We start from the raw sequence: 27,651 nt of genomic DNA, 5'->3' as shown, positions 1-27,651 counted from the left end.
TTGAAGATTCCATTACTTTTATTGTTAGTTCATGTTTTATACACATATAACATAAATATGCAGGGTAATTATAAATGAAGGAAACAACTTCACATTTTTATTATAAAGAAACTATGAAAGGACATGTGAGGCATCAATGGATAGGAAAACTCTTGAAGTTTTCATACATGAACTTCGTGCACATGTTCATGCAATCTTATGCTCGGTCAGGGGCATTACTCGCTGTTGTTGCAAGATTGCAAATGACTAGGAGAAAGCAAATGCTGTGTTAGACTAGTAAAGACAAATTCTGTCACAATGCTAATATGGCATTTCCACACATGCTTTGGTAAAGCTCCACAACCCAGGCATCTACAGTTGGCCCATCAGCTCCACGTGTAAGGGGAGGGAGGGAAAATTTCCCCTAGGTCTTTTTCGCTGCGGCAGCTGCCAATCACTGTTGCCAACTTTGCTCTTTTGGAGCCAGATCTGGCTCTTTCGCGTACTTGTTTCTCTGTGAACTGTGGCACCCGTCCCCTGCCCCACTATGATACCACCAGCCTGCAGCCCACAAAGACCAACTTTTGCCATGAGTGTACATTTTGCACGTGGCGTTATATTGTTATATTGGCTGCGTCACCCACCCTCTCTTATCTCCCCAGCTACTTTTATATACTACCATGGCTAAGGTGAAAATAACAATATTGTTATCCGGGAATCCTTTATTTTCGATTTTATATGAACATCAGTGGATTATTGAGATGGGTGATGCTGCCAAATCTAGGTGGTGAAAATTAAGAATAAATTACCATCACTTTAAAGCTCACGGTAATAGCAGCGCCCCCACCCATCTGACACCTAAAATTACCCTAGGAGGCACTTTATGCAGCCTTGTTAATCTAGCTCCTTGAAAGTCATTTCTAGCTCTATTAATGGTGAAATTTAGCTCTTTTATGCACATCAGGTTTGGCAACACTGCCAGGATGGCTGTAGGAGACTAGGAGAAATGAATTAGGCTAATGGTACCATTATTTTATTGGTACTAATCTGATATTCCCCGGACAGATTTCTTCATTTTTACAGAAGAAACTACTTAGGCTAATAAGTTCCTGTAGCATTGTCTAACATCTCGAAGGTGTTTTGTGTGATGTGGGAATGTTTCATAGCAGAAATTCATGTTCTTTGTTGAAAATTAATTCTCCGATGGACAATAGCGTTTGGTGTATACACCTTCGTACATCATGTCTGTGTTTGCAACAAAAGTTAGAAACATGACGTGTCGTCGATGTGTGGTGATATTTGTACCGGGTGTGGAAGATACAGTGGATTTTTTAATTTAATTGAACATAGGATCGTGAAGAAAGGAAAAGAATGTCGAATATGTGGCAGTGAATGTAAGCTACTCGTTAGAAGGAATGGGCTGTGGGTATATGCCTAATATGACGTGTTGTGAGTGCATGGTGAAATTCAGGTAAGTTTTCCATATCCTGGAAACAGATTTCTTCAAATTTAAAAGTTTGGGGCTCATTTGGGGGCAGGTGACTCCGGCCAATTTTTAACATGCCTTTAACAGGGACTTTATAGAGAAAGCCGGGTAGCCGGAGCGGAGGCGGTAGGTCAATTACCACAGGGCCGGAGCCCGGAATCGGTGGGAAATTTGGACTCAAAAATTTCAAACGAAAATATTTTTTAGTTTAAATTTCCCACCGATTCCGGGACGGATAGCCCAAAAAACATTCACAGATATCACAATCTAAATTCTCATATTTGCCATTTCATTACATTTATTACAGAACGCAACAAAATAAATTTATACGAGGGAAATTTCAGTGTTTTCCAAACCAATATGTGATTCTGGAAGTATTTTGAATGTTGATCACAGAAATGACATCCATTTCTTCCCATCATGTCAGGATTTTTCTCCATGTCAGAAAGTACAATCAACTCAACATATTATAACATTGAGTTTTGGACATTTTGGGAAGGCAATTTGCATGAGAGATTTCAAAAATAAAACTTACATAACCGAAGTTCATACACTTTTTACACCAATTTGTCACCTGAAGGTGGATTAAATGTTTACTATTCTATGTACATTTATAGTTCACAACTGGAAGATTTGTATAATATAGAGAATCAATATTTTACCACTATATAAACAGAGCCATCTATTGAGGAAATAATCAAACTACATATTTTATTGTGAAATTAAGGCAGTTAATATGTTGCTATTTTCTGAAAAAACTAGACATGGTGGGTAAAAATGGATTTCATTTTTGGAATCATAATGCTGAAATTATGCAGAGGCAACAGTCATCTGTGAGACATCCAAACCCATGTCGACCAGTGTAATGGAACCACACAAACAGCAGATAGTACCAGCCTTTAAAACCAAATGACAAAATTGTATGTATGGCATGAACTTGACTACCACCTGGACATATGCTGCATGGCACGTGCTTCCCACATTGAATGTTTGCGAGTCTTTGTGGTGTACCTAAACTTTGAGTTACCCTATCCACTATAATTTCTTTATAATAAAAAAAATATATATTTCATTCATTTCTAATCACCCTGCATGTATACACAATAATATTTATAAACAAACATAGCATGCAAAGCATACGAGTATTTCATTAATCCACGAGTGTGAAAACAGCTTTGAGATTCATATTCCCAGGTGCTAAACGTTCCATAATAAATCATTTGACAAAGCAAAGAGTAGAGATTACAACCAATCCATTTATACAGAACAACTGAGAGCAACAGTTAAGAAATCTTCAAATCCAATTGATATAACGCCTTTCATTTCTTTGTCTCTTGAACGGAAGGCCCCTACGAAGAAAAGAAAAATAAATTTAATGCTAACAATTACACAAGATTTCATGAAACAATTCAATTTACATGTAACTGGGATGACTATTCTCCATCCACTGCAAGAATGAGTCAATGTAAACAAAGTAACGTTACTTCTGAGAAATAGTCCCTTTCCTGTGTCAGTTCTGATGTTGGTTGTAGCTGTAAAGCTCATAACACAAGCATGGACATCTGCAGGATTTTTTCCAGGCAGGGGCAAGGAAGATATTTTTTTTCCAGTGGGGGGGGGGGGCAAACAAGGCACATCTTCCCCAATAAAAGTGTTGGTCCCTCAAAAAACAAAGATTAAATTTGAATTTATCATATTTATGCCATAATTAACATATATTATTGTGGCTGAAATGAAATTATGTGTGTGAAATATATAGTTTTTGACTGACTTTCATTTTCCAGGCCCCCCCCCCCCCTTTCCGGATCCCATGAATACAAGGTCCCACAACTTTCCCATGCACTACATTCTTAGGTGCAAGATTTACAGCTGCCATTTGAACCACCAATAGGTGTATTTGTACATGCACATGCGTACTTGTATACATTGACTTCATTCTTAAAACAAACAGAGGATCACAAACTACATTTGACTAAATAATTAAGTCCAGTTTTGGCATGTACCAACCGTTTTCCTAGCTTTCACATCATATGGCTTCTTTAGGAGATAAGACAAGAATAGTGAAAATTTAAGAAATGGGGAGGTACGTTGGGTAAAAAAGGTTAAAATGGTAAAAGACAATGCAGTGCCCTATCACTCCTTCCTACTCCACCTCTGGCTGACAACCGACTGTCTTATTCAATATGGCTGCCTGGCTGACACAAAGCAAAGATTGCTGCTGCACTTCCTGTTCGCCACATGTTTATTGTGATGTGACTGCCAGGATTCCACACAGAAACACTGCACTTTTTGTCGCCAATAATATGCAGGATCATTAAATAAAAAGATGTCAATTATTATTATTATTTTTAACCCAACTTACCTTCCCATGTTTTAAAATTTGACTATTCTCGTCTTGGATTGGATTGATTTGTTGTTTTAAGTCCACTTTATGCACAGTTAGGATAATCGGGACTGGACATACAGTTTAAAGTGGGATCCGAAGCACTATGTGCCTCCACCGGCAATCGAACCCGGGACCCCTTGATTACAAGGCGACAACGCTACCACTGCGCCATCGGGGAGGCCCGACTATCCTTGTCTTATCTCCTGATGAAACCACATGATGTGGTGAAAACTAGAGGAAAACAGCAAGTACATGCCAAAACTGGACTTCATTACTTAGCGAAATGATGGCATGTGGTGTAAATTATGCCTTATCTAAACTGCATTTGGCCTAAGCTGTTGCTGTTCCCACACTTGCCAAATGTTGACCTTTCTAGCAGAAACCAGACTGCCATCAATGCCACATTGTGGGGAAGCCACACTACAGAGATGCTACACAAGGTTGCACAAATATACCTGTTACCATGAAAACTGGGCAAAAAGAGTTATTTTAATAAGACATGATAAAAGTGGTAACAACATGTGCATAAGCACTGCTTCTTTGGTTTCCATATGTTCCTTGCCACTTAGCAGACAAGATTTTCCTTCAAGTAAGTTTTGAAGCTTTCCTGGCCACAAACGATGAAGAAATTCTCTCTGGCCATCAACCAGGTGAGTTGTGGAAAGGATCCAAAGCTTTCGAGAGCTAACGTTGCTTTCATCTTCTACCTTGTAGACTGAAGACCTTCAGGGTAAAAGATGAGAGTAAACCATCAACCACCATCTCCGAACATATAAACTGGGTTTACGCTCAGCACTGCACTTCCACATTCAAGATGAGTGATGTTAACTCTCGAAAGCTTGGAATCCATTACAGAGCAGTGCTGAGTTTATATGTGTTTGGAGATGGAGATTCCCAGCTCACTATCATCATCTTCTAGTGAAGTCAGCTCTTGAAAGCTTGAATTCCTTTCCACAATTCATCTGGTTGTTAGCCCGAGAGAATATTTCCAAGATCTTCCTTGTCTCTTATTGGCACAAGAACTGTGAAGCGATCTCTAGTACAGGAAAGGTAACACGTTGGACCCAATGCAATTTAGTTAGGGGTTCTTTACAACAAAACCAAACATTTAGCTGTTGAAATTTTAGGAATACCTGCTTTTTTCTGAAACCATTGCACATGCCATGTGACACTCCATATGTCTGATACAAAGATCAAACATATTACATGTACCATATCTCTGCCGCATGTCTATCAGTGATATAGATAAAAACAATCATGAGATGGGAAATATTTATATTATTTTCTACATAAAAGTAAAGTGCTCCTCTGTGCTTTGCACCAAGCCATGAAGGCATATAGAGTTAGGGCTCCACACTTTCTTGATCACAGCCAAAGCTGGGGACGATGTGATCAGCGCCACATGACTGGCCACCTTTACTCCCTAGTTTCCCCAAGGTAGCCAGCCACTTTATACGACACTGGGTGGGTGCCGGAGGAGTCACGTGAACAGGTGGAGTCAAACACATTAATGACATTTTTTTTTTTAAGGAAGACCCCTACGCAGAAGTCTTTCCCACATTCATACTTGCCAATTTTCTTCAATTCTCACGAACACAAACATCCATGTCTGAGCCAGGATTTGAACCCGGGATCTCTGGCATTGTAGCACGCTACACTGACCACTCCACCATGGAGGCCTAATAACGACTGAGCTACCACAGCTCATTTATTTTCTACATATAGTGTGTATTGAGAGATTGCCCCACAAATTTTGAAAACAAACATGAGACAAATATTGGACAGAGAATTAATATTAACAACTGAAGTTAGTGAAAATTTCAGGCTAAACCAGTAATAGAACCTGAGCCTTTGGCATTCTGTACCAATGTTGTACCAGTGAGTTAAGCTAACTTCTGGCTTCACCTAAAATTGCATTAGGTAGATCTCTGTGTGTCATATGTAGGAGAGAGCCAATATCACTTTGAACCAATAGCAATACTTGAAAATTGTAAGAATCTACATTGATTTGAATTAAAATATTCATAATTTAACATGATATTATCATTTAGTCATGCATTTTGCATAATTCCAAGATATTTAAACTCCACGAGAATGTGAAACGATATTTTTCAGATTCTACAAGCCACTCAGATTTCAGAAAAGAATTGTCCGGGACCAAGTTTCAATGCTGCGAGCCCTGGAAGAACACATTTTTTTTCATATGCAGCCATGCAGTATAGTCATGGTACCCACTGTCATTATTTTTTTTCTGCTGGAAAATATTATCTTTTACAGTACAATATGGAAATATCATGCAAGTCAAGTCAAGCCACAAGCAGTGTGACATAGTATGGTTGAACCCCTCTTCCTTAAATCATGCATGTACAACTATAGATGATCCTTATTCTATTTCATGCATTTGCATTAAAGAATGGCTTCATAAATTTTATTCAGAGGTTAGTACTTGAATTTATTGCTTACACAGTTTGTCCATAGCATTCAAACAATTTTATCATGTTTCAACATAAAAAAAATCAATGACAGTGGCAACCATGACTGTACTGCATAGGTGCATACATAGAGGATAAAAAATTCTGTTTCAAGGGTTCTTAAAATTGAAAACTTTCCAGTGTCAGGCAGTGTTTCATAGTTTCTATTCACATTACACACACACACACATATATATATAGGTACATACATAAACACTCACAGTGGAACCTCGATTTTGTATTCTTGGAAGAATCAAGGTGAAAAAATTAAGGGAAACATAAAATTTGTAATAATATTTAACATGTTGCTTATTCGGATTGTGAAAATTTAATGTATAATGTGGGAAAATGTAAAATCTGGGAAATTAAAATGCAAGGTTCCACCGTATGTGTATTTATTAAACATGTTCTGCAAAGGAACAGAAAATACTATGTAAATTTCTACATGCTTGCATATCACAAATAATTATTTATATATTATAATCGAGAAGTTAAGTAACTTTTCTTTCATGCTTACAGTATGAGGGTCAGTCATAAAATATTTATTATCGTACTGATGATATTGAGCTGGTGGCATGAATGCCTGAGGGGTTAGTCCTTCTTATATGCACCACACAGAGTGACACACTTCTCCCAGAGGTGGATGAGCTGAAGGAGGCCCTGGTTGTAGAAGTCCCCACTTTGGATGCTGAAGAACTGCTCCACCTCAGCAATCACCTCATGGTCATTCTGGAAATGGCTTCCACGCAGCGGGCTCTTCATGCGAGGGAAGAGAAAGAAATCACTGGGTGTTAAGTTGGGTGAATAGGGCAGGTGGGGTAGAATTTCGAAACCCAACGCAGCTGTGTGTGTTAAAGTCATCTGCGCAGAATTAGCTGGTGTTACAGTCATCTGCGCAGAATTAGCTGGTGCATTGCCATGGAGCAGACGAACATCCTTGGAGAGTTTTCCTCAGTGCTTTGATTTGATGGCCTCCCATAACTTGGTCAGGAGGTCCTGGTAGTACCTCCCCGTGATTGTTTGACCCTTACGAGCATAATCTGTGAGAAGCATGCCCTGGCAGTCCCCCCCCCTCCAAAAAAAGGTTCGGCATCACCTTTCCTGATGACTTCTGCATCTTCCCCCGTTTTTGAAGGTGGCGACGGCGTGTGATTCCACATTGAAAGCGCCAGCACCTCTTTACCACACTGTCATAGGATGGGGCATTTTCGCCATACACACTGATCAGTTACGCACGGATCGTCTTCGTGTTATTCCATTTCAAAAACAGGAAACAAATCACTGTGCAAACTTCCACTGGGGGTGCGCTTACGTTAAAAACACAAACATTGGCTTCAGTCTTGTTTCTTCACTACGATAATAAAGACTTTATGACCGACCCTCGTATATGGATGTATGGAAAATATATTTATCGAAACTGGTTTGAATAGATGATTTGATATATTTTACTTTGCGTTTCTGCCCGTTCTGACTAACTATGAAGATGAGAATGAGTGGTGATAAGATAAAACAGACGAAGGGACAATCACAAACACACATGGACAGCACAAAACAAAAGTCTCACAGAGCAGGAGTTCACAAACTTTTTCGTTTAGTGTTTCAACATTTTTCCGCAGTGCACAAGGCAGAATGTATGCCTATGTAACACTTGCAATGCTCAGTTGGTGTGGTTAGGTTACGTGCCTTAAGTACATTTTATATGTACAAAGGACTAAATCAGCACATATTTTGATTGATGCAATGGTCCAGTTCAAACCATGTGTAGACTAAAAAGTAAGCGTCACTTCAGTGAAAATATTGGAACATTTCACGGTGCCCCAGCATGCACTTTGGGAACCACTGCTGTATACTGGGCATGAGTCCTGATGCCAAAGATTCATTAGTCTGTAAAATGCAATCCAAGGTGTAGTATGTGGAAGGGAAGTTGACATTTGGGTGTCCTGAGATAGGGTCACCCCTTATTGAAACTGGTGATGTAATAGGTTGAAATAACTAGTAGAGAAAAATATAGTTGCACATAGCATATTATTCCTTTACATTTTGGAGTGTTTAGCAAGTGCTAACATCACCACAAAGGTCCCAAATTTGAATCCTGGCCTAGGCATGGATGTTCTTTGCGAGTGTCCCTGCATTTCATCATATGATCACTCATCCTCATCTTCGCGATTAGCCAAAGGTGTCAGAACAACGAAGTAAAATAAAATCAAATCAATCACTTGATATTCTACACCATACCTGTAAATCGTTGAATCTGTACACAGAGTACAATGAACTGGTCTACTGTTACTCTTGGTTGCCTAGGATCACATTTTTTAGCAACAAAATTTACAAACTGTGGTGAAAAACGGTAACCCATTTGTTGAAGAGCTGTAAAGAATACAGAAAAATATATTTAAATATGCAAAAATAGTTCATTACTTACCTTAGTATTCAAATACTATATACAATACAATAGGGAGCAGATTTTCAGGGGCTAAGAAACAAAAATATTAATTTTTTTAATCCTAAAAAGAGCAGAAATATGTGGCAAAAAAGTAAATTTCTTTCATTCAAAATTTTGTCAGACAAATAATAGATACTCACCAGTAACAGCAAGATGTTAGTTACTTTTGGCTTTCTGTACAATGAATAACAAAGCACATTTACAAATTGTCCATTAAAAATGTATGCTGATTATCTCTGAACAAAGACTTGTATGACACAAAGTCAGACCTGCATATTTGAAGTGTGGAATGCCGTGCACACTTACACCATCAATTTCACCTACATGTTAAGTCACCAGAACCTAACCAAATTTACACAGTTCTTGTTTTTTAGCAAACAGTTTTCGGAATTTGCCTTTAAGCACTAGTGTGCATGTCCCTGATAAAGTTCAATTTCTTTCAACTTCACTTCACATCTTTCACTGTTTCGCAAAGTAGTTATGTGGAAGTATCCAGTTTTTTTCACCGCTCCACACAAAAGGCTTAGATTTGCATTTATACCTATATAATATTTATATTTAATAAATCTTTTAAGTTGAAGCAAAAACGTCAACAAAACAAAATTATTTGCATAGTATACGATGACATGAAACCACATTCTCCAACCTGTGACAATGGGTAAAGGAGGAAGCAGAATATTAGGAGTCTTTTGTTTAAGCACATCAATTCTTGAAGGCAATTTAACTAAAAGTATCTTGCCATAGACTAATTTATCAACATTCGGATACAAACCTCGCATTGTTTCACATACTCTGTTTAGCACATGTACGAAACACGTGGCATATATCATATTTCGGAAGTTCACTGAAAAAGAGCAATATATACCTTCTTCATATGGCTGTACCATCTGTAGGGAAATGCAATACCTTGCTGTATTTTACACCACTTGGCCAAAGTGTTTGCATGGACTCATTGCATAATCTTGGAATTGTCACATGGTTTGCAGTAGCTAGTTCTTTGCACTGGAGTAAACTCAAAATTTTGAAAGCACTAATCTATATATTTTCAGTAAAGGTAAAAAGGTTCCCCGTGACATAGGGGATGTGGGGGTAGGGCCATCTTGGAGATGATGTGATCAGCAACATGCTCTGGCCACCTTTACCTCGCACGGTTGCCCCAAGGTACCAATTAATTTGTGGCTGGATGAGCCCCAGAGCCACTTTATGTATGGACAAGGCCGGAAAAATTCTGACCTCAGATCATCCACCCTAGGAATCGAACCTGGGTCCCCCGCATAGCTGTCAGATGCCCTACCGACTATCCCACGGTGGCTATTTTCAGTACCTTCCACAACCACACTGCCTACTTCCCTGCAACAAACATCTATTGTTTCAATAGCGACTTACACTCTTCCATTTCACACACACATCTATTTTCTTGACAGTTTCTTTGCAACACTGTGGGAGAAAGTGTTACGTAACGTGGATTCATTTGGTGGTGTAAATTGTTTTTGTGGCAGGAAGTTTTTCAGAAGAAGACAGTTTATTTTCTTCAGTTAGGTGTTGGCTGCAACAAATGTTCTACATAAATCTAAATAATATTGTGACTACTTATAACGTCTTTTATTTGAACATACTGCGGTTCCTACTAGCACTTGTGAACGCACCCAATCAAGGGGTCCAAATTTCGGTGGAGGCACATAGTGGTTCGGATCCCACTTTAAACTGAGGTCCAGTCCCGATTAGTCTTATTGTGTCTAAAGTGGACTTTAAACACCAAATCAATCAATCATGAATGCACCCTTGAAGCTGCAATGCAATGTTTGTTTCCTGACAAATGCTGGGTTGCTTGATTTATTGACTTGGTGTCTTAAGTCCACTTTATGCACAGTAAGGCTAATCAGGACTGGATCTACAGTTTAAAGTGGGATCCGAACCACTATGAGCCTCCACGGGAATCAAACCTGGGACCTCTTGATTACAAGGTGACGACGCTACCACTGCGCCATCAGAGAGGCCCTACTCGATAACTTGAGAACACCGCTCTGCATGCATTGCCTTGTCACATGGTTGACAAAACATTGGTTGTAAACACACTTGGAAACTCACTTATGTATTCCTGAAGACGTGAATATAAACTTGTTTTCACCTTCAGCAACTTACAAAATGTGCACACAACACATTAACTGAACAGCATCTGCATACCACAAAGCATATGACACAATTTTCCCACCTCCTTCCTACTTTAGTTGCACTCCGGCAGAGGGCAGTAGTGACCAGTGTGTTATGGAGTCCCAAATAGGGTAATAATTTACTAATTTAAATCATATTTCATATTTCAAGAATTAACTCCAAAATATGCATTACACAAAGAACTCGGAAACTTTATTTTGTCTAAAATATGTACATTTTATGTTCCTTCCCTAGAAATATGTGTTTTATGTGATAAATGTAAGATTTTGCATTTTTATGTGAAATAAGACTTAGAAGATTACATTGTAGCCATATGATCAGCACTCCAACCAAGTATGGCCGACTTTGAAGCAACCAAAAAAAAAGTTTTTACCTAAAAATCTGCTCTCTAATGCTTGCAAAATGTGATTTACAAGAAATAATAATACTATACAGTGTTTCAAAAGTTGTGCAACTCTAATTTGATAATCTGTTACAGACACCTGTTTTTTTCTCTTTATGAAGTGACACCCAATGACACATCTTTTAGTAATTTTATTTTAAGTAATGGTTCAAATCAGAGTGGTGTTTTTCTTTTCTTGCAGCATAAATATTTTGTGAGGGAATAAGATATACACATTGTTGTAGGGTGAAAAATTTAAAAGCTTTGTAGCTGATGGTATGCTAATTCTAGAAAGCTAAAGCTTCATCAAATTGATGATGCTTAAATACAAAACGCTTTCACCCACTTCTTTTTACCAGGTGACATGCTTGACGATCTCAGTTGGCCTTAAGCTGTGGAGGATCTAATACTGTCCGTGTTGAATTGCTGTTCAGTTGATTCGTCATTTACAGTGTTTTGATCTGCATAGCCACGAAGGCAAAACATTAGCTTTAACGCAAGTGTAATGCATACATGGACAGAAGTTGTGTGTCTTGTTTCACTCTGTAAAGTCGTGCATTTAATTCCTCTCTCTACATAGGTTTCGCAAGAGGCATGTTTAAGCATTTGTAACTGTTATTGTACAAAACAAAATGGATATCATGCACAATGAAGAAAAACAAGGAAGTAACTCGAGGAATGGATGGGACGGGTGATTGTGAACGTGAGTATTTAAGTGAAACTGGGGAGATATAGAAATTGATGATTCTGTGTTGACAGACGATTACAACTACGATGATCTAAAGTTTTATTACTACAGTGAAACAACAAAACCTCACAATTCTCGAGACTCCAGCTCTGAAGTGGAACCCTGCAATGAACAAAACAAGCCATCTTGGAATGTGCAACTTACCGCCCCTGGTACATTTGTCCAAGGTGGAAATACTACAGGTGAAACACAGGCACAGGAAACAAGGAAATGCAAAACAAAATCTTTGATTCTGTCCAAGGAAGAAAAAGAGGTTGACAAAAGTATTTTGCAGGCATAGTTCGAAAGAAATGCGTAGAGAACACCGCAGAATTTGCTGTGTTTAATTTAACTATGAACATTCAAAGATATGCAATGTTTTTTGTTAGTTGCTAATACTATAAAAAACAAATGCTATTGTTAAATTTTAATAGCCAACAAAACTTTTTATTTAAAATAAGAAAGTAAGATCGTCAAAAAGATTACGCCTTATCTTCAGTGTTCCAGATTGTCCACGGGTTAATCTGTAGTTTATGTCCACTAATAGTAATGTTTAGGGCCTGGGACTTTATGCTATAACATATTTTTTTTATTTGGCATCAGATCGAATACTGGGGTAAGATGTTTACGTATCAGGTGAAAATCAGCCGAAATAGATGAACTTGATAAGGCATATTTTGACATATTTTACCAATTTAGCATATTTACAACATATTTCTTCAATTTTCTCATAATAAGACATATTTCTGTATAATTTTGTAATTGTCTTGCATATAATCAGTTATTTTATAATTTATTTTTCGTACCTTTAGTGCAACTGATATGATAGTTTATATCAGGGCCACCGTTAGGAAATGCAAGGCGAACTATACTTGCAAGGCCTTTATATTTTCAAAAGTGAAATATAGACACCTTTCTTTCCTTGCAAAACACTGAATAAGTTTATGGCAGGAAATTGGTTGTGGTTACAAACAAGAAATTCACCTGCGATCCGTCGGACAACAGCAGGCATGCACCTGGCAGCCTGCGTCGTTTGAAAATTGTTTTCTTTTTTTCTACACTACGTAAGCTTATTTATATTGATTTCTATCTCTAATATAGACTTCTTTTCTTTTCTTTCTTCTATTCTAAAGCGATCACGTTTGCACAAAAAATGAATGGGAATAAATTGATTGATTGATTGATTTGGTGTTTTAAGTCCACTTTATGCACAGTAAGGCTAATCGGGATTGGACCTACAGTTTAAAGTTGGATCCGAACCACTATGTGCCTCCACCGGGCATCGAACCCGGTACCAAAAATGGGAATAAAATATTCAATATTATATAAATATCTCGGAAGCACGAGGCCCTGTGTGGGGGCATGCATCGCACACCCCTAACGGCAACCCTGGTTTATATTATCGATGGCAGGTAGTTACGAACAAAGAAATTAAGAGCAGATGTCAAATTTTTTTACCAACTAATAATAATACCTTTTCTTTATCCTGCCAACAATTGATATCCTGCCAACATTATTGATGAAAATGTTCTCAGTCATTGTTGTACAGGCATGAGAATCACCATAAACAAGTTTCAATTATTCTAATTTCTTTACCTTTTTTTCTCTTCTCACAACAATCAGTCAAAAGTAAAAATAACATTCGGTGCATAACAGTCCCTGCTCTATCAGCAATCAAGTACGGAAGTTTCAAGCTCACTTGTTGTTTGAACTACGCTTATCTCTGTGCAAGCGAGATAACAAGCTTTTGCCCAAGTAGCTGCAAGACAGATCCACCACACAATTTCCACAAAGGTGTAAATCTGACATAATAGCAAATGGAACTTAGGATAATTGTACTGAACCTAACAATATTTTTCAGTATTTTCCCACTACATTCTTCAATTAATACCCCATCCCCATCCTAATCGATTTTCCCTGGAAGAAACTGACTTCCCATGTAATGAGAAATTCTAAAGTACTGTTGTGCATATTTTTGGCTTTACTGAGAATATTTCTGCATTTTTGTGACATATTTTTTCCATTTTTATGACATAATTACCTACATATTTTTGCAATTTTATAGGACATAAAGTCCCAGGCCCTAGTCATGTTCAATACTTAATAAGCTTTAGAATGGTGATTGCTAAATAAATTGCAGTGCAGTACATCTCCAGTGTGTATCAGATGATACGGTAGTACTGACATGTATTTTACAAAGTTATATTTTGGAGACATAGGCAGTAATTATTCTTCGCGTGTTATGCTGTTACAGGTATCATTCGGAAAACATCAGAAAACGCACCTTCATTTAACAAATAATTTCTGTTAGATGAACAGGCAAACATTGATATTCAAACACTGGAAAATATAAGCTTCTATAAATTGGGCATTAAACATCGGTGTTACTATTTCCTAATTACAGGATAATTAAAATATTATGGATGAAATTTCTCTGCTGATACCACAGTAAAATGCAAAAAATTATACAAATATATTTGAAATCATGACTTACAAACCTTTTATAACCAGCCATAAGAATTCAGTAAGTCGTAAACAACATAAAAGACAGAATGTGAGACTTCGAACAACATCCTCAAAATGACATTGAAGAATTGTAAAAAATGGCACAGAACAAGCAAGTGTAGCGTAAACAACACACCCATCACCAATGTGCTATGACTACAAAAAATTGCAAGAAAAAAAACTTACCTTGAGATAATTCTCCTTCATCGATGAAGCTGGAATTGTCTTTATCATAGGAACGAAAAACTGCTAACCATTGGTTCATGTAGTTATAAAGGTGCTGGAATTCATTAATATCTATCAATCCACTTTTATCACGATCAAACATACCTGAAAGATAGAGAAAAGAAACGGTGAGCACAAAATAAAAAGGAACAAGGAAAACTAATGTGGCTACGTAACAAAAAGTAAAGTGCTTCCCAGTGCTTTGCATAACACTATGACGGAGTATAGGGGGTGTGGAGTCAGGGTGCCACACTTTCTTTATCCCGGCCGAAGATGGGGGTGATGTGATCAGCACCATGCCCCTGGCCACCATTACCCCCTAGAGTTTCCTCCAGGTACCCACTTTATACGATGCTGGGTGGGCACCAGAGCAACTTCAACAGGTGGAAAAAATTCCAGTTCTCCCCTGCTGAGGATCGAACCCAGGTCTCTCGCATGGTAGTCAGATGCCTAAACAACTGAGCTACCATGGAGTTTTGGATTGAATTCATAATTAAGAACTATTGGAACACTAATTGATTAAATGTAGTAATTACATGTATGAATCACATATCAAGTTTGAAAAACATAGAAAGCCCTGACAAAATTACACTTGATTTTTTGGAGTTTGGTATGGTAACGGAATCAGCCGATATGTATGCCATTGGTACTGGAAAGTATTGGCTAGAATTTAATCACATTCTGGAGTCTGGGTCTTACACAGGGTACAAAAAAAATGCCATGCAAAACATTCACATTGTCTAAACATACAGGAAATTATGCAAACAAACACAGAAGATGAACTGACTACATCAACGCTCCTAGTGGCATAGGGAAACAAAAGGAAAGAGACGCCTATCTAAAAATGAAGCAAGAAGTTCCCAAGTGGATGGTGGCAGGGACCACTGAAATTAATAGAACCACTAAAAGTAAGTGGCACGGATAAAGTTAGTAATTTGCCTAAATGTATTTTGTAATATGTTTTACAATAGTATAACTTGTAGTAAACTTAGTAACAATGAGAAAGTAATGAGATCAGTTTACGCCTCCTGTAAAATCAGTTAGGCCTAATCATAAAATTATTGTTGTTATTAACATATTGTTATTATTTATTAATATTTTCATGAAGGAAAAAATGGGACAAAATCTATACGTATTAAAATAAAGAACTGCTTCATCATAAATACTAAAGTTTGAAAATTATTTAAATAAATAAAAAATACTGTGTAAATAACCTACATGGTGACATGCACTGCACTCCAACCAAGCAGTCCTTTAAAATTAGAAGCCATTCATTGATATTTTGCTGATAAATGGATCTTCTTCAGTGCATTGTTATTTTTAAATAACATTTTGTAAAATTTTTAGGGCTGTGCGGGATCCCAAAAAGTCTCGACCGGGATCGGGAAATTTTCCCGTCCCAACGTTTCGGGATCCCGAGCACTCGGAAATACTGAATGATCATTTTAAAAAGTTGTTAATTCTCAACGTTTTCTGCATTGCAAGTGTCTGTAACTTATCAGAAATTGTTTGTTTTTATTCCATAAATGCAAAAACAATCACTTAAGTTGAAAATGACTTGTAGAATTTGAGAATTAATTTGAGAATTTCAGAGCTTCGAGAAATTTCGAACATTACCCGTCCCGAAAATTTCCCAACTTTGTCGGGAAATGGCAAATTTTTCCCGTGCCGAATGTCAGGATTAAAAAGTTTCCCGTCCTGCACACCCCTAAAAATTTTACACACATGTGATTAAAGTTTATCTTATTTATCAGCATAGCTTTCAAAGTTTGTACTGAAAGAGCATTCTTGACACTTGTCCACAAACTATTCATGTATGAAAACAGTCTTTCAGTGGGGACGTTAGTTCCAGGTAAACAGAGAAGGAACTCCAAAATTTTAAGAAAATTGGAATATGGCACATTGTTGACATTGAAATGTGAAATAACTTCTAGCCAACAATCGCTAGGTGATGCTTTTCCAGCTTCCATTTTTCCAAAATTTCCGTTGCATAGTAATTCCATGCTGATAAGTTGCTGTCACAAAAAAGGGACATTTTGGAGTTCCCGTTTTACGTTTCAAGCAAAACATCTCGACAGAGACAAGAAAAAGGGACTGTCTCGACTAATATGGGATGTCTTGCCACCTTTACATGACAAGAAGTTTCCCACTACATGTATATAACTGTCGACGACCCTTTTCTAGCTCCTATCCACCACTCTTACAAAGCTACAGTATTGCTGCTCACTCTGCAGTCCACAAATGCATACAAGAGCACTGTTTCATAAATACAGTAGGTCGACCAGCCCTCTTGTATTGCATGGCTCTCCATATACAAAGTAGAAATTTTCATGTTTTTAAGACAATTTTTTTTCTGTGATGTCCTCTATGCTCTCTGGAACTTTGTTGGTGCAGTACACACACACACCCTGTAATTCAACATTTCAAAAATTTTATGTCGTAGTGGTAACGTTGTCACCTTATATTCAAGGATCCCTGGGTTCAATACTCAGTGGAGGCATATAGTGGTTTAGATGCAACTTTAAGCTTGTGATCCAGTCCTAATTAGCATATCTGTGCATAAAGTGTACTTAAAACACATTGAGTGCTTACTGAATAAATACTCGTAAATTCAACGATTGCACAATTAAGAAGAATAGTAATAATTTCAAGGGCTAGGGGTAAAAACATGGTGACATTTTGGTCATTATTGAGTTTATTAAGCAGAAAGGTTTTTATAATAAGCTATACTGTACAGAAATTATTTCCGTGTTGTGTTTACGAAATTCAGAATCATTCAATGAGTCCAATGCAAATTGCATGACATTGTATTTATATGCAAAAATTGAAGGAAGACTCTTTTTACTTTGTAACTCAATATGAACAAAATGTCGTCATGTTTTACCCCCAAGCCCTTCATTTATCTTACTATCATGATTAGAGGAAAGTTATCAACTTACCAATCATCAAATTGCAGGCAGTTTCACTAAATTGCTTTCCCTGGCCAGAAACCAGTGCTCCCTGGAGTTCCCTAGCATTTATGCGACCAGACTTATCAACATCGACAGCGTTGAACCACTGCTGCACCTGCGGGTTGATACCGCCTCCTCCACCACCGGGGTATCCCGGGTAGCCCGAAGCAGGTTGTCCCCCACCTCCGGGGTAGCCACTTTGGGGTTGGCCTCCAGGATAGCCCGACGGTGCCTGCCCTGGATAGCCAGATGCTGCTTGTGCACCTCCGGGATAGCCAGATGGTGCTGTTGCACCTCCAGGATAGCCTGATGGTGCCTGACCACCCCCGGTGTAGCCTGATGGTGCCTGTCCCCCTCCAGGATAGCCTGATCCTGGATAACCTGATCCCTGTGAAAATTTAACGGAAATTAGTAATATTTGCATGATCATCACTAATCAGAGACAATAAAACAATTGTGATCTTCACAAATAGTCAACTCTAGACTGAAACACTAGTAACGACTAGGGCTGAGTCAATACCACTTTCAACCGATACCCATATCAATTTCAACTGGTACCGATATCTGCTTGAAAATTGTAGTTGTTCAAATTATTGATAAATATTACTGGATGAGTATTCCACACCAATTATATGCATCAACTTACCAGTTTTGCTTTAAAATATTAAAAGAAAAAATACATCAGAATATAAAAATTACCAATTACGTAATCACAAAAATACACTTTTTTCTAGGGGTGTGTGGGACAGATTCTTTTGGGTCGGGATGAGAAATTTTTAAAATCCAGACATTGAAGACGGGACAAATTTGCAATTTCTTGACAGGTAACTTTTGGGACGGGAAATGTTCGAAATTTCCAGAAGCTCTGGAAATCTCTAATTCTGCACGTCATTTCACCTTAAGTGATTGTGTTTGCATTGCAGGAATAAAATTTAACAATTTCCGATAAGTTCCAGACACTTACAATGCAGAAAACGTCGAGAATTAAAAACTTTTTAAAACGAATATTCGGTATTTCCTGACTGCTGATCCCAAAAAGTTGGGAAGTCATTTCCTAAAGTCGGGATCGGGACGGGATATTTTTCCCTATCCAGGTCCTGACTTTTCAGGATCCTGCACACCCCTAGATTTTTCACATAATATTGCTACATAATCAATAGGAAACTTTGTACTTCCGGGATAATTAGATTCCAACAAAGTGTTACACTACATTCTTGCACACCACGTGAATGATCAGAACACCGGAAAGTAAAATCCAACCGATATTTTCCGATACCGATACATCGGCCCAAATACCTTCAAAAATGTATTTACGTATAGCAAATCATTAATTTAAATTTAGTTAACTTTTAGTGGCCGAACGGGTTCCCAGTAAGTAACGTGCCATTTCTTGAAAACTACACGATATTTCACTTCCATCTTTCTTCTTCATTAGCATACACAAAGAACATACTTGAAATAGGAAACAATACATCCATTTTTACTACTATTAACTTACTTTGTTTCCCTTGAGTATTATGGGGTAGATCTTATAAAATTCGCTATAACTCCTCAACTGCCACTCTTTTCTGATATAATTCACTTTTACATGCAATAATAACAAAAGAACACTTTAAAATATGTGACAATTACTAGTTCAGGGGCCAAGGCTCAACTTGCAAAATTTCCTGAAAATTACAACTTTCAAAAATGTTGAGAGATTTCTGTTTCTTTTCTTCCAAATTGAGGGATGGGCATTACATATCTTCAAAGAGTGCTCTTCGGTCATGCTTGCATATCGTACCCAAGGTATTGGGTAAGAAGTTACAAGTCTTATGTTATTCTTAACATAGCAGGAAGCAGAGAAAGGAATGTGGTAAAAGCAATTAGGCAAACGTTAGGTGAGTGACTTGAGAGACGGGTATGGAATAAGCGTTGAAATAAGAGTTGGGAATTGGTGAGAATACGAGAGAGAGTAAGGACTGCAGATTGTGAGAAATAGAGAAGGGGAGCGGGAAGCAATTATTGGACAATGGGACATGAACAGATTGAATTCTGATAGGAACGTTAGACAAGTGACAACTTAGAGGACAAGTGTGGAAATAACATTCATCTAATTGTGAGGCAAGTATTATCCTTTTCTTACCAATATCCATATCGGTTCAGTCATGGAGAGTACAGAAACCCAATTACTGTACGTGTGAATTATTTTGCCATAACTTTGGATGTAACCTTTTGCATACATTATACTTTAGGCTAAGCGAGTGATAACCATGTGAAAGATGAATGATGAACAACTACACCACCCAATACAATCTAAAGGTTCTTGGTTCGATCGCAATGCAGTAGTAACATTGTGATATGCTTACGTCCAAATTATGTTCATCCAGCGCCCATAGGGCCGACATAGGGCAACACTACTGCCGCTCTAATATATTGTTATATTTTTCCCCCCAAGAAGCATCAGTTTGCTTGCAACGAAAATTTGCATGGTTGTAGTACTGTACCACTGCTACATACTACATTATTTTCATTCACTTTGGTTAATTGTGGTGGGCATAGGGAAATGCTTAATACAATTTTTTCAAAAAATGATTTTGATCTTCTTTCATTATCGGGAGATATAAATTTCACCTCCCCTAAGAGCTCTGTCTTTACAAAAGAAAACAAAACCAATTTCATCTCTATCCAATTAGTTCATGGGCTATGATGTTTTTGTACATCACGGCAGGTTTGAAAAATGTGTACTCAAAAAGGTCCCAACTGGGGAGGCACGACATTCATGTTGGGCTCAGTCCTCTTAAGGTTAAATGAATTCATCCTCGTCACTACTGACCTCAATTCAGGTTCAAGGAAGGAATATATTGAACTTTGGACATAGCAAAACAATTATCTGAATCTGTAAGGGTTCATTACAAGCAGAATTGACTGCAAAGAAAATTCAGCCATTTTCTCATGGAAATGCAAAGGGCTTTGATAGCAAATTCCATTTAAATCTATTATGTGACAGGGACAAGGACTGTACTCAATTATTTTATTCTTTTATCATATTCTGGTAAAGTGAGTATGTACATATTCTATCTTATCTTGGTTTCAATACACTATTTACTCTTGTCAATGCCAATATTTAAAATTGCTAGTCTTCTTCCATGCAACTGCTTACATAAGAAATCTTATTGTAATTTGTATTTATCAAGAAATGTCAACACTGTCTTGCAAGAATTTCTCTCAAAGATTACGTGTAGCAGATAAGGAAGAGAGTCAGCTGTTCCAGTACATTTAACTGTGTTTTAAAAGTCCTGCAGGATTCTAAAAAAGCTATAACTTTAAAGTAATAGGTTTATTGCAATGATTTTTTTTTTCCTTAGAGGAAAATTTAAAATGACGTGTGTGCAGGTGATCACAAGATTCCAAGATGGTGTCGTTGAGAGATGGATTGGCCGTAGAGGACCCACCACACCTTGGCTTGCAAGGTCACCAGACTTTACGTCCTGCGATTACTGGCTGTGGCGACATGTCAAGACTAGACATGAAACAGACAGACCTTGTCGACCTGAAGTTTCAAGATACATGATGCAACTCTCAACATTTTGGACGAACACAGTCAAAATGCAATTCTCGGATTCAAACGAAGACTGTAAGTGTTTGGACGTGAATGGTGCTCAGCTGGAGATCTGGCGATGAACCAAACCACATCAAACATTAATTTTATAGTTTCCTTTGTGTAACAACCAAGATTTCATTGTAATAACCTATTTCTTTAAAAGTATTACATTTTTAGAATCCTGCAGGACTTCTAACACACCCTGTACTTATGGAATTATTTTTTTTGTTATTCAGAGTTGCTCTTCTGCATTCTGAAAGATTGGAAATGAGTGTGAAAGCAAGTTTGAAGTTTTGAGAAACTAATTTCTGCAATTTAACCCTTAGTCCGCCCCCGTAACACATATGTTACAAAAAAAGTATGTCTCTTGTAGCCACTGTAACACATATGTTACAAACAGCTTTAGATACAATTATCGAGGGTTTGCCACACTTATATTTGTATATTGAGGTTGAAACACCGACAGTTCGTTCGGGGAACATGTTTTGCAATCATGTTTACGAAAATTCCAACTCTCCCCCCTCTCCTTTCTCGGAATATGTCACGTGTTTGGGCTTGGGCTCACCTGTTGGCTCTCGTCATTTGACAGACACAATAAATGCTTGGTATTTACGATGCTGTTTTCCTGTGATTTAGTACTGATAAGGCACACATTCTTCTTTGTGTTTAGACCTCGTGATCCAGCTGAAGTAGTGGTGGGGGGAAGGGGGGGCAAGGAGAGAGGGGATTGGATGAGGTTTGGCGGTGTTCAGCTTTCTGTCGCCTCTATGTTAGAAATGCAATGAAGCTTGACGATAGCCAGAGGCGCCAGAAGCGTGAGTCTATCCAGAAGTAGAGACAAAACAAATGATTACAAAGGATCCCTTCCCTTCTCTGTTAGGAAAGGCCTCACCATAAACAGTTCGTATCATATAACAGCTCATCGATTTCCCTAAGGCACAATCGTTTCCTTCCGCACATATTTCCACAAAGAGCCGAATCAACAGGAAAGAATAGATTCACAGTAGCTACACAAGATGCAAGTGCGAACGAAAAAAAGGAAAAGTTCGGGTTTTCTCCCCAAATTTGCTGGAGAAGAGGGGGCAAACTCCACATTTTTATGATTTTTTCATTGAAATTCGGGGGATGCAGCCTCCACCCTTAACACCCCCCCCCCCCCCCCCATGGTTGGGACATCCAAATTTTACATGGTTGCATGCACTGATGTTCTGCCTGCAAAAGAAAAGTTATCCGAAGTAGATTGGTCCCATAGTGTCAGTTATTTAACAATTTTATGAATAATATGCAAATTGGCTAAAATTCGCTAGAGTTTTACGTTTTGCCTTATTATTCAAATTGTATTGCACCCACGAACATGAATCAAGTTTCATTCTGTTGCGGAAGGTCCATTCTTTGAACAAAAAGCAAAAGTTCCGGTTTTCTCCCCAAAGTAGCTGAAGAAGAGGGGGCAAACTCCACATTTTTATGTTTTTTTATTGAAATTCGGGGGATGCAGCCCCCGCCCGTAACCCCCCCCCCCCCCCCCCCCGTGGTTGGGGCATCCAAATTTTACATGGTTGCATGCTCCGATGTATTACCTGCAAAACAAAAGTTATCCGAAGTAGATTGGTCCCATAGTGCCAGAGTTATTACGATTTTTCTCCATTATGTATACGAATTCAAATTTCGCGCTCAAAGCCTCAGCGACACTGGGCTTACTTTCATCAGACCGCGCGGCGTACTAAGGGTTAAAATAATTTTTGTGAAAAACTGTGTTGTGAAAGGAACCTTCAGCAGCAGAAAACTCTAATTCTCATTATAAAATTGACTATTTGCAATTGTGAAAAGACAACTATGCCTCATTGCTAAAGGCAGGTATTCATTCTGAAACACAGTTTTGTGTTTGAAAACAACCAAGTGAATACAGTAGTTGACAACCTTAAGGAATCTCTCTTTGTGGTTTTAGTTGTCATGTAAGTTATATTCATGACAACATACATTGGAGGGTCATTCTACAACACATAAGAAAAATTTCCAAAAGTTGCCTTTAAATCTTTCAATTTTATGTAAAATGAAAAGGTGTTAGTAGTTAACATCCTTAGTTTCAGTAATTATGATTTGATATTACAAAAAATACATTCAAATACCATTCTGTTTAGACTTTTAATGATTATCATGTCAGGTCGCAAAAAAATTGTCAGTGGTGACTGTGGGGAGTTTTGTTGGATGCTAAAAATCAGAAGAGTGCTCACCAGCAGCATTCAAACTAGGTGCCCTTTCACAAGTAATGCAAAATATGGAAAAATAGGCTAAATAGTTTTTAAATTTGACAATTTAGTATCAGAATAACAATCAATATCAAAAAGTAATTCCATCTGTGTTCTAAATGTTTAATGATTTTCGAAAGCTTTACGGAACTATTAGGAAGTGCTTTAGAATACTCGAAATTATCGTAGAAGTAAGTTCAAAGCTTGGAGAAACTAATTAGCAGTTAAAAGTTTTTTCTTTTTTTATTCACCAGAGAAATTATGCTTTTGAAAAGTAAATTACACAAGCACCTGCATTTTGAAGCAGTGGCCATTCTTGATCGTCTCAGATATGGAGTCTTACCAGGTTTCATAGAAGGCTTGAAGGGAGTTTCATGCTAGAGACAAGATTAGGGTGACATACGTCCCATTTTGACCGGGACAGTCCCATTTCAAAGGCAGTTGTCCCACGATATTAATAAAACCCATTTTATGAAATGTAAATGATCCATTGTAGTCAAGAATGTTCCAACAGAAATCATTTTACTGTTTAAGTTAGCTCGCGTCATGAGTTGTATTGCATTGTGTGTTCTATTATTTGTAGAGCAATGGATGAGTGAGATTGTATTTTCAATACGGACCCACAACAAGAATTTGAGTTCCTGCATCTTCACACAAACAAAAAAGACAAATCTTGTGTTGTGTGTCAGGTATATGAGGAGTTGTGTGAATGGATGATGAAGAATAAAGTTGTTTTCAAGAAGATTGTTTTCTGTGATAAATACTTCTGACACTCCTCAACTTCAGTGTAGAACCAACACAAAAATTTGATCAGGAGAGACCATAAACACTATGTAAGTCATACAGATATTATAATAATTAATACCATTTGTTTGATGTATAATTTATGTGATCCACACTTTAATAAATAATAGCTAATAATAATATTAAAAATAACAATCATTTTATAATTATGTCTAACCAATTTTTCAGGATCTCGGTAAACTGACCTCCCTGAAATGTCCCATTTTTGGGTCAAAATATTATGGTCTTCCTAGAGAAGATAGTATGCAGGCAGGTCTGTACCCAGGGGAGCCATGAAATTTTTAAATATGAACTTATAAAAAGCTACGAAAATAACTGACGATTTTTAAAACTTGTAAAAATTTCAATTTTATCCTTGCATAAATGAATGTGTTTGTTGGGTAGAGAGGCAGTCTCCAGAAGTCTGCAGTCTGCATTTTTGAGTACATTTAGTTATATTACCATTGATGCAAGGTGGTGGCGATTGGAGGAGCATGGGGGGGGGGGTGCCCCTCACACCATTTCCACCTTTGCTCCTGCACTATCACCTCTTAATACTAAGCCTTGTCTACGCAGACCCGGTGGCAATTAGTCTATCTGTGCATAAAAGTGGACTTAAAACAAAAACGCATACTCAAACTTGTTTACTAAGATAAAGTAAATTATCCTTATCCCCCAGTTTTGGCAGCAAATTATTTCCACATAGGCCTACACGACAGCATATTTTCAGTCAACCTTATATTGATTTGCACCATGAAAATTACAGCACATTACTACTTTGATCTAGTCAAAACACTTATAACTCATTTATTTTGTCCTTTTTAACATTGCTACTTACTTATTCTGCATTGCAGAACATTCTACAAGGTGCAATTACGAATTTCTCACAAAAAAAGGGTAAAGTGCTCCCCTGTGCTTAGCACCATGCCATGAAGGAATATAGGGGTGTGGGTGTAAAGTCCCATATTTTCTTGATCCAGTCGTGAGTGGGGGTGATGTGATCAGCATCATGCCCCAGACCACCTTTAACCCCCAGGGTCTCCCCCAGGTACCCATGTCATTCGACGCTGGGTGGGCGCCAGGGCTGCTTCCAACGTTAGAAAAGTTTCCGGATTTGAACCGGCCGGGGATCGAACCCAGGACCTTTAGCATGGTAGTCAGACACATTACTGACTGACCCACAGCGGCCACGAAAATAATTTCAATATTTCATATTACGAGTAATTATTGTTGTTCCTTTTTTTCTCTTCCGTGAGACACAATATGGCGTGAGCGTTCAAGATCATCATGCATCGTGTTTGTTTTTTGTCAATTGGGAGTCTGTATGCAGTGTTTCCAACCTTCTAAACCAAAAAATACCTACATCCGTGTTATTAATTTGGTAACATTATCGTATGAGGGAAACGGATTCCTTCAAATTTACAGGAGAAAGTACTTACAGAAATCATTTTCTTTAGCCTTGTGGAAGTTCCTGAATATAGATTTGATCCATTTTAATGTGAATGCGTGTTGTTTTCTGCGAAAATCTCTGTCCGACATGCTGTTTCTGCTCCCGCCATTTGCTTTCTGCATGAGAGTGCAATGTTCCGTGTGTTAAGATGATGCAACCCCGTAGCCAGTGATTCAGTCTCGCCGTGTTTTCACTAGAACCACGTGTCGAGTATTTTTAATTTTTTTTTTAAATATGCTTGCCTAACCTAACCTAACTTAACCTAACCTTACGGAAAATGGTTTTGGGGGCTAACGTGAATGGTTTGCGACGTATTAGCATAATTTCAAATCCGAGCACGAAAGTAGATATTTTCCGGTGAACGAGGTTGCAACACTGCATAAATCGACAAAACACTCTCAGAACGCTCCCTAAACCAGTACGCTATCACGGCCATAATGTGTTACAGATTCGAAACAACAAGTAACAGTAAGTACCCGTAAATAGAAGAAATAGACATTATCTTAGTTAGAAATGCATTATTTCACCTTAAGAAATGTTCCGCATTCGAAAATAACACATTAGCAATGTAAAGAAGTCCGAAATATATGATTCGATATATCATACGATAATAGTACCATTAATTTTCTATTTTTTCCCCGTGTTTGAAATTATGCTAATACCTAAAATTTGGGGTCGTATAACCATTGACAGATAGCCCCACGAACCATTCACGCTAAGGTTAGGTTAGGCAAGCATAGTTAACATTTGAATGTTACCAAAATTTGGGGTCGTAGAACCATGCACGGGTAACCCCACGAACCATTCACGGAAGGTTACGTTAGGTTAGGCAAGCATAGCTAAAATTTGGGGTCACGTCATCTTCTTGAAAAAACACGGGGTGGTTGGAACCAGTGACAGGGGGTTACGTCATCAAACGCACGGAACATCTGGGTTCTCGTAGAGGAAGTACATGGAAGGAACGGAAATTGAGATATTTTTATACATATAAACATGAATTATCGCTAAAAAAAAAATGAAACAATGACAGAAAATACATTCTGGAACTTCAACAATGCTACAGAAAGTGATTTGCGTAAGTAGTTCCTCCTGTAAATATGAAGAAATCCGTTTTGACTAGTTCAAAGTGTTACCTCCAGCACAAACTACAAATAAATATTTATTCAGTGTGGCCGAAAAAAATATTTCAATAACTTTAGCAGCTGATAGATTTATCTTGCGGTACCGCTATATCCTTTTATATACGTGAAGATCATGGAAACATGTGACAATACGATAGGAAACAAAGTTTTCACTGTTTATTTAGAAGTATTAGAGTTTTAAAAAAAAAATACTTACCGGATACGACATTTCGTTGATAGCTAGAGGGTTTACGTTAGGTGTACAATAATTATAATTAGACTGCAATGTTCTCTTCAAATCACCCTCGTTACAATTATTTATTACTAATTCGGTATTTATTTTAAAATTCACACATTTCCTCAATGTTAAAATAGGAACACAGATTATGCTTCGTGAGTCTCTTTAGCCACAGTTTACTCACAGATTATAGTTTATTGGCGGTTTATTGATTCACAGAATACTCGATACCGGTTGCGTTGGAAGAGCTCTATAAATACGTACTCCAACCAGAGAGTACAGTACCCCGAAAATTCGGGACCGGGATCGAAAAAAAAATTCCCGTCCCGATCCCGACTTCGGGAAATGACTTCGCGACTTTTTGAGATCTCGAGGTCATTTTAAAAAGTCGTTAATTCTCGACGTTTTCTGCATTGTAAGTGTCTGGAACTTATCGGAAATTGTTAGTTTTAATTACAGAAATGCAAAAACAATCACTTAAAGTGAAAATGACGTGTAGAATT

At 37.8% G+C, this 27,651-nt stretch overlaps 1 protein-coding gene across 1 annotated transcript; it reads right to left on the bottom strand.

Annotated features, from left to right (window-relative positions):
* Pef (penta-EF-hand domain containing protein peflin) lies at positions 1–27,320 on the bottom strand. Its single transcript, XM_083144410.1, has 5 exons — positions 27,128–27,320; positions 17,716–18,115; positions 14,738–14,881; positions 8,558–8,689; positions 1–2,814 (listed from the first exon to the last, which is right to left on the bottom strand). The coding sequence occupies exons 1-5, from the start codon at positions 27,137–27,139 to the stop codon at positions 2,723–2,725; spliced, it is 780 nt and encodes a 259-aa protein (XP_083000536.1). The 5' UTR covers positions 27,140–27,320; the 3' UTR covers positions 1–2,722.
* Between the last annotated feature and the right edge of the window lie 331 nt (positions 27,321–27,651).

Source organism: Lepisma saccharinum, chromosome 23 (assembly GCF_977018435.1).
Source record: "Lepisma saccharinum chromosome 23, izLepSacc3.1, whole genome shotgun sequence".
NCBI lineage: Eukaryota > Metazoa > Arthropoda > Insecta > Zygentoma > Lepismatidae > Lepisma > Lepisma saccharinum.
This window is presented reverse-complemented; position numbering and strand designations above follow the sequence as displayed.